At 39.8% G+C, this 9,174-nt stretch overlaps 1 protein-coding gene across 1 annotated transcript in view; it reads left to right on the top strand.

The window, feature by feature from the left end:
• The first annotated feature begins 921 nt into the window (after positions 1-921).
• NFE2L2 (NFE2 like bZIP transcription factor 2) overlaps positions 922-9,174 on the top strand; it is a 93,186-nt gene continuing 84,933 nt past the window's right edge. Inside the window, exon 1 of the mRNA XM_063647637.1 lies at positions 922-941. Within this exon, the coding sequence (XP_063503707.1) occupies positions 936-941 (6 nt within the window). The 5' untranslated portion in view covers positions 922-935. The remainder of the gene's footprint in view (positions 942-9,174) is intronic.

Here is a 9,174-nt window from a genome sequence, read left to right as displayed (position 1 = left end):
CTCTCAGTGTCAGACGATCTCCACAATCATTAATTTGCTTTCCACTCTACTGACAAAAGAGTCAGGTGGGGTGTGCTTGTGTTTGTCTGGGTATGTGTGTGTTGATGGGGGTAAAGGGGCAGGTTGGCAGCCCAGAGCTCAGGTAGAAGAAAAATAATTGTGTGATTTTCTTTAATAACTTGGGCTGCCAATGGTAAGAGCTGAGAAAATGGGTGGTAGGTTGATCCAAGACTTGGGATTTCTGAGACAATGGGGCAGAAGGATCGAGGGGCAAAATGGTGGATGATTTTATGAAAACAATGTTCAAAGTGATGGACAATGGCATCTAGGCTCAACAGGGATAGAAATAAGCCAGGATGGGGCTGACAGATTTGGGGGTGGGTAGGGGTAAAAGAGCAAGGGCCATGCCTGGTGCAATGTTTACAGGAAATAGGAGTCCATAGGATGCAGGACCCAAAAGGAAAACAAATTTTGGAAAGGAGAAGTTACTCTTCCTTCTCTGAAATGAAACAGGAAAAGAGATATCATCTTTAAGTATTTCTCAGTAGAGAAAAAGCAATGAGAGGATACCCACATTGGAGAATCTTTATTTCTTCTATTAAGCAAAAGGAGAAAGTTGCATGCAGTGGGACTGGGGCTTGAAGGAAACAGGAAGGATTTAGAAAAGGAAAAGTGAGGACGTGTGGAAGGAAGGAAATTTTGAAAAATCAGAGAATTACCTGGGAGTAGTAAAGGCTCAGCTGGGACCAGTCAGCTGATATTGGCTTGGGTCAGATTTTTACATTTTTAATTTAATTTTCAGCAATATCTTTTGCTTGGGAGCAGAAACAGAAAGTACATGGTGGACTTCATTGAGGAATGGAGATTTGGAAGACATGAATGGATGAAGAACCAAATGCGTGAGGGCACCTATCAGGATTATTGCTGAAATCCTTATGGAGGTAAGTGGCTGAAAGGAAGGCAAGCAAGCGAGGACTGATGGGCCCTTGGCACTGTGAGAACAGTGGAGGAGGAGGGAGCAGGGGTCATAAGGAGGAGCACAAACAGAAAGTTCAGTGGCCCCAATAAAAATAACACCAGAATCTTCCAGATACTTTCTCCATAAGGTGAAAAGGTAAATGCCCCTTTAAATCATTAACTAAAGTGGCACTTAGATCTGGGCAGGCTCTCCCAGATTGGGCTGTTCCGTTTTGCCAGGAATTGATAAACTTCTGTGACCCCTCCAGGGTGAGTGAGCATGATCCATCTTCCCTGTCTGGACAAGTTTGATCCGGCCTCCTTCCTCCTGCTGAAGCAGGCCTGAGGTGTGTGCCAGGATTCCATGTCTTATGCTAATACTCACATTCCACATACCAGCTCCTGCTGGTACTGCCTTTAGGCTTTTAGAAGGCCGTGCTTTGACCCTCCCTGGCTGCACCCCTTACTACAGGGTGAGGAGACTGTGGCACCTAGGGGATGTGTCCACTCAGAACCACATTACCACATTGCTCCCTTCTGGACCACACTCTAGATAACTTGGACCACCTCAGAATTCCTTGCTCAAATGCCCCAAGCCCACTTCCAGGGCCTGCCTAGACTTCTTTTCCAGACCCATCCTCCCAAGGGCAAACCATGCCACTAGTGTGTATGGTCAGCCTGAGAGGTAGCCAAGGATAGCCTGTTTGCAGAGGCTTGCACAGGGTATGGATGTGTGAACTGGGGCATCTACATGCATGCATGAGAGGGCCTTCTCATTCAGAGTCAAGGATGGGAGGAGAGGGGAGCGTTTCAGGTTGGGGTCCAGCTCTCTCCATGCCTCTTTGTCCTGGTGCAGAACTCCAAGGATTCCAAGCATTGCACATTCAAACCTGACCTTCAGGTCTTTTGGAAGTTAGAGTTATCAAGGTAGGAAAATGGAACATATTTTATTTAACAGTTTGACTTATAACTTTTTTTTTTTTTTAGACAGAGTCTCGCTCTGTTGCCCAGGCTGTAGTTCAGTGGCGCGATCTCGGCTCACTGCAAGCTCCGCCTCCCGGGTTCATGCCATTCTTCTGCCTCAGCCTCCCGAGTAGCTGGGACTACAGGCGCCTGCTACCACGCCTGGCTAATTTTTTGTATTTTTTAGTAGAGACAGGGTTTCACCATGTTAGCCAGGACGGTCTCGATCTCCTGACCTCGTGATCCACCCATCTTGGCCTCCCAAAGTACTGGGATTACAGGCACAAGCCACCAGGCCCAGCCAACTTATAACTTTTATATCATTAGACACATGGAATATGGGCCTCCGTTTCTACTCTTGCCCTTGGCCCCACAAATGTTAGGGAGAGGCCTGGCTCCTGCAATGTACTATTTACCTGTTGTAAAGAATAGCCCTTCAAAAGTATTATTCTAAGTCTGTTTGACATAATAGGTCCAAATTGTATTACAACATGATAAAAAAACAACAATCCATTAACAATCCTCTTTGGATTTCTAAAAAAGTTTTGGTAGCCTAAACCCTTTCCCCAATTTTTGATATCACTTCATGTCATTTTAGAGAGTAAGTTTTCCTGTTTTATTAATGTTTATATTTAAGCTGAATTTTCTAAAATAATTGTGAGTGTTTTTATTCTATTGTGACATTCAAGGTACGCAGCTGACCCTTGAGTATAAGTACCATCAACTAAGTAAACATCAAACATATCTTCAGTACATCCCTTTAGATCTTGACAGTTATTTATCACTTTTTCATAAGTTCCAAAGTTCCAGATGGTTACTGATACATTCAGTCTGACCACTGCTAGATTTGAGACTTGTCCCACAGATCTGCACACTGTATCTTCATACCTTCATTAATAGATCTTTTTTCTTTTTTTTTTTTTTAATTTTTTTGGAGACATGTGGGTCTCATTATGTTGCCCAGGCTGGTCTTGAACTTCTGGCCTCAAGTGATCCTCCCAACTCAGCCTCACAAAGTATTGGAATTATAGGTGTGAGCCACTACACCCAGCCTAGATCTCAATCAGGTGACACTGAAAATGTTTGGTCATAAACCACAGTGAAGGAAGGGGAGGCAGCTGTTAGATCATCTGACTTGACCCATAGTCCTCATCCATTTGCACCTTGGCAAGCCCTCTACTACATCTGAATCTCAAAATGGGGGATAACCTCTTGGGATAGTCTATGCTAGTACCCTTCTAGTAGTAGTTTACAATCTGCCAACAAATCTTGAAGCCTTATTTGGTTGATATCAATTTGAGAGGTAGGAGGTTCAGTTTCCAAAGAGTCAGGAAAGAGGATTCATCTAGGCTTGAGAAGCCTCCATTTCCTGACTCAAGAGTTCTGATTAGGTTGTTGGTTGAGTGACACAAGGCAATCATCTCACTTTTCTGTTCCTGAGCTTCTCCTTTTATAGAATGTGGGCAGGAGTGTGGAGACGGAGAATTTATTTCATTTCCTGTTTTCCAAACTTACTAAACTGTAGAACCTTTTTCTTTTGCAGCATTGGGCAAAACTGATGTTCTAAGGAACATTCTTTAGGAAAGGTTAGCCAGATCAGTGGTTCTCAACAGGCATGTGGTACACATTTAGTAATGTCTGGAGAGGTTTTTGGTTGTCACAACTGGAGATCCAGGGATGCTGCTAAACATCCTGCAATGCCTAGGACAGCCCTCCACAACAGAGAATTATCCAACTCAAAATGCCAGTCATTCTAAGGGGCTGAAAAACTCTGGACTAGACGAACTATCTCAATTCTCTTTCAACACTAACATTTAAATGTGGCGTGTCTTGTTTTTTAAACACACAAAATTGTATTTCTCTTTTACACAAAGTCAGCTGTGGGTATGGATGAATCTGCGGACAGTTTTCTTCCATGTGTTGGCTCCATATTTCAGCTGCTTTGATTTTTTGACATCTTATCAATATGTGCTTCTATGATTTCCTTGGCAGAGAAAGAGAAAGCAGAGAGAATCATGTGCTGGATCTTAAATTCTTCCACGTGGATGTAATAAATGTCTCTTCTACTTTTTTAAAATAAGAAGTGTATTAAAATATAATCCATGTATCATATAATTTACTCATTTAAAGCATAAAATTAGGCTGGGTGTGGTGGCTCACACCTGTAATCCCAGCACTTTGGGAGGTTGAGGTGGGGTGAATCTCTTGAGCCCAGGAGTTTGAGACCAGACTGGGCAACAAGGCAAAACCCCATCTCTACAAAAAATACAAAAATTAGCCAGGTGTGGTGGCATGCACCTGTAATCCCAGCTACTTGGGAGGTTGAGGTGGGAGTTTGCTTGAGTTTTGAAGGCAGAGGTTGCAGTGAGCCAAGATTGTGCCACTGCACTCCAGCCTGGGTGACAGAGTGAGACTGTCTCAAAAAAAATTTTTCAGCTAAAATAAAGTGTAAAACTCTGTAGTTTTTAGTGTATCCTCAAAATGTGTGCAATCATCTCTACACTCAATTTTAGAACATTTGAATCACCCCCAGAAGAAACACTGTACCTATTAACAGCCATTCCCAATTTTCCCTCAACACCTCCACCTCAGCCCTAGGCAACCACTAACCTATTTTCTGTCTCTATAGGTTTACCTATACTGGATATTACATATAAATGGAATCATGTCCTTTGTAACTGTCTTCTTTCACTTTGCATAATGTTTTCAAGGTTCATTCATGTTGCAGTCTTCTCAATATTTCCTTTTTATTGCTGAATAATATTCCATTGTATGAATATAACACATTTTATTTATCCATTCATCGCTTGATGGATATATGAGCCATTTCTACTTTTTAGATATTATGAATAATGCTGCTATGAATACTTATATGCAAGTTTTTACATGGATGTATGTCTTCATTTCTCTTAGGTTATATATCTAAGAAAGGAATTACTGAATCACATGATAACTTTATGCTTAGACTTTTGAGAAACTGCCAGACTGCTTTCCAAAATGACTGTGCCATTTTACATTCCCAAAAGCAATGTATGAAGTTTCTAATTTTTCCGCACCCTCACCAACACTTATTATCTGTGTTTTTGATTCTTGCCATCCTAGTGTGTGAAGTGCTTTCTCACTGTGATTTGTATTTGCATCTTCTTGAAGGCTAATGATTTTGAGCATCTTTTCATGTGCTTATTGTCTCTTCTTTATATAGATGTCTATTCAGGTCCTTGGCCCATTTTTAATTTGGGCTATTTGTCTTTTCATTATTGAGTTTTAAGAGTTATTTTTATTTATTCTAGACACAAATCCCATATTAGATAGGTGATTTGCAACTATTTCCTCCCATTCTATAGGTTTCTTGCTGGTGTCCTTTGAAGAATAGAAGTTTTACATTTTGATGAAGTCAAGTGTGTATGTTTTCTTTTGTTGCTTGTGCGTTTGATCTCATATCAAAAAACATTGCACAATCCAAGGCCACAAAGAGTTATGTCTATGTTTTCTAGATTTTTATCATTTTAGTCCTTACATTTAGGTCTTTGATCTTTTTTGTGTTAATTTTTTATATTTGGTGTGAGGTAAAGATCCAACTTCATTCTTTTGCATGTGATATCCAATTATCCAGAACCACTTGTCGAGAAGGCTAGTTCTTCCTCACTGGATTATTTTGGCACCCTTGTCAAAAATAAGTTGACTGTAAATGTGAAGGTATATGAGTTGTTAAAATACCTCTTCTGTGATATCTGTAATTTATTTTCTAAAAGGATAAGTTATAGGTCACATCTCAGATTACAATGATTCAAAACAAAAAGTTCAAAATAGAATTTACTTTCAAAATTGTTTGTTCCCCCAGAGCTAGTTAATAAACTCCATTTGCAGATAAAAGCATGCTTTCCCTTCAAAGGTATTTCACCAAGACGGGAAACACAAATCTAAATAAGCTGGGAAACTGAGGATACACAGAGGGTCTCCTTAATCTCTGGATATGTGGTCTAATGTATCCTTTTTGTGCTCATTTTTTCCCTTTTATCCAGAAATATAACATTACCTTTTTATAAAATTCCTGGAGATTGATCATATCTCTAGTGTTTGGGTCTAGAATGTATTTCTTGGCTAAAACATCTCTTTACCCCACTTCCACATGTGGAAAGAAAGAAAACATGGGACTCTAATCTCACAAGTGAGGCATGGGGTTGTTTCCTGAAATGAGACAAGGACTTTGGACAAGAACATGTTTGGGCTTGAGATGGTTTTCGTAAACCCAAATGATATTAGTTCTAGTCTGTCTTTATTGCTCACTGTATTTTGTTTTCATTCATACTGATGAATAATAGACTTGATTGTGTTCCATCATTTATGTCATTAATATTTCCTTTATGTTTGAATGCTGTGCAGTTCTCCTTGAAACTTGTATGGAGATTGAACTTGATAGTGATTTAAAGTAATTAATTCATATGTCAGTTGTTAGCAAGGTCCAGTAATTAAAATCTACTTTAGAATAAGTTATTAACTCTCCAAAATAAAAATGCTTTATCAACTTACCAGTTTTAGCTGTTTATTCTACTTGACAGATGAGATAGGGTAGTTATTGACTGTACATAATCACCTATGTACTTTCACCACTGAACACTAGGGTCAAATTGAAGTCTAGGTTATTAAAGTTCATAGTTTAAATCTAGAATAAACCAGTTCAGGTTGATGGGAGAAGGAAAAGAGTGCCCTTGGATCTTGTTATCTTTGCAATATTATCTCCTTAAATTTTGCAAAGTCCATTTTTGCTGTCTTCAAAATTCTCAAACTTCTAAACTAAAAACACCCTAGACCAAGGATTTCATATTGAGATCTAAGATATCAAAGTGCTATACTGTTTATGATTTATTTTATAATGCTTTTTAGTAAAACAAACTTTAGATGCCATAATTTCCTTTGTGAACAGGCTGGAGGGAAGAAAACAAGTTACATGTAATGCATGGGACACAAGTGCAGGCCTTTTATTTGCAGGCCTAAACTAGTCACAGGTTTCCATCTTACGATAGCAAGTTTTCTTTTATTCTGCTTTGTTTTTTGTCTTGACATCTGGTTACATTTATTCAGTTTGAGGGCATCTTATAATGGGCCCTTTGCTTCCCTCCAGTTGGCTTGTGATGAACTACTACCAAGGTCAATCCGGGTCTGACTCTTTCATGGAGTCAGTGTGGCTGGGGTAGTGTTTCCCAAGCCAAGCTTGTCATCAGAATTACCTGGGGTGGTTTGTAAAGAACTTTTCAGGCCTCATTCCAAACCTACTAAATTTAGATCTCTGGTGTGGAGCCTGTAAATCTGTATGTTTGAAACCTTCCTAAGGTGATTCTGATGTCCAGTCATATTTGGGTCATAGTCCAGAATGCAGTCATGCATTGCTTAATGACAGGGATTTGTTCTGAAAAATGTGTCATTAGGTAATTTCTTCATTGTAGAACCATCATAGAGTGTGATTACACAAACCTAGATGGTATAGCCTACTACACACCAAGGCTATGTGGTATAGCCTATTGCTCCCAGGCTACAAACCTGTACAGTATGTTGCTGTACTGAACACTGTAAGTAATTGTAATACAATGGTAAGTATGTGTGTATCTAAATATATTTCAACATAGAAAAGGTGCAGTAAAAATACACTATTTGAATCTCATGAAACCACCATCATATAAGAGGTCTGTAGTTGAAATGAAATGTTGTTGTGTTGCCCATGATTGTACTTGGATTTCAGGACTCTGAAGATGCTTGGAGGTCTTATGGGTTTGGCCATAGGGCATTGCCTCTGAGAAACTGCCATCTGCTTGCCAGAGATTCTGAAAAGACCAGAGTTGCCTATTTGCAGTCTGTTCTTCAAGACTATCTACTATGTTGGCAAAAAGGCCTAGGTTTCTTCTCTGTCCATTCTCAATCCCTCAGTCTGTCCTTGTGACTTATTTGCTCCTTCAAGCTGCCCAGTAGTGGCGCTGGTGAAAATAAAATAGACTTTGGTCCGACAGACCTGTCACGGACTCTCAGCTCAGCCTCTTCTATGTGTGCCATTTGCCTCATCTGTAAATGTAGTTAATATTGTCCTCTCAAAGATGTTAGGAAAACCAGAAGAATATATTTATGTAACACCTAGAACAAGTATGCCCTGCATTAGGCATTATTTGTTTGGTTTTACCTGTCCATCTCAATGAACATGCTGGGTTAATGAAGTGTGTTCATCAATTTTCCCTGATCGTAGCCTTTTAGATTGCTCTGGGCAGTGTTTCTCAAAGTAGGAGACACAGACCACCTACCTGTGATTGACAGGAGGACAGAAATCTGCTCTAATGCACTCTAACCTTCTGCACTTTTCAACTTTTTATTGAGATATACATATAGAAAGGTGTATTTATTGTAAGTGAACAGCTCAGTGGCTTTTCCTAATCTGAACACACCCATTTAACCAGCACCCAGATCAAGAAACAGAACATTACCAGCACCCCTGAAGCCTCCTCTGCAGGCACACTTTAAGAACCACTGGTCTAGGAAGAGCCCAGCTGGGGCACTGTCCTAAACCACTGTCCCGCCTTTACCTAGCAGGCCAAATCTGCATGCAGTGTCAGCTATTCCCAATCTGAGAGGCTGGGCCTGTAGCCTCACATACACCCTTCATAGTGATGCAACTTCATTTGTAAAAAGGGTCACAAAGGGTGTTTCTATAATTTATATTCCTAGCATACACCCTAAACTGCTTAAAGCAAATGCATTCAGGTCCCAGCCAAAAAGGAGTGGAAACCAGTCACTGCCTGAAAGCATTGGCTTATTACAACACTCCAGCATTTTCTCACGGAAGGGTGAATGAGGTGGATTCTAGTGTAATTACCTTTATGTAATTGAAAACTAAATCACCGATGGCTGCAGAGTTTAAATATCTATTTAAATACTTTCAATTTATTGTGCTTATTTTTGCAGGACATGCTACTACCAAATAGGCTATTAATTTTTCTAATGGATCAAAATCTGAATAGGTACATTAAAAACTAGCACAGCTCAAATAAATGTCCTCTTTTTCCAAAGATTATTAAAGAGAGTTTTCTTTTTCTTTAACCCAGCTATTCAAATACTCTATTAGACCAGGACCTGTAATAATACAGGCCTTGTCCAGAAGGAATCAGGTTTCTATGTAATATAATTAGGCAAGACTTTAAATAGTAAGACATGCACCTGTGGTGCTTTTGTCTCTAACTCCACAAATTTCAACATGCATACAAATCAAGAAGG

This window comes from Pongo pygmaeus, chromosome 11 (assembly GCF_028885625.2).
Source record: "Pongo pygmaeus isolate AG05252 chromosome 11, NHGRI_mPonPyg2-v2.0_pri, whole genome shotgun sequence".
Classification (NCBI taxonomy): domain Eukaryota; kingdom Metazoa; phylum Chordata; class Mammalia; order Primates; family Hominidae; genus Pongo; species Pongo pygmaeus.
This window is presented reverse-complemented; position numbering and strand designations above follow the sequence as displayed.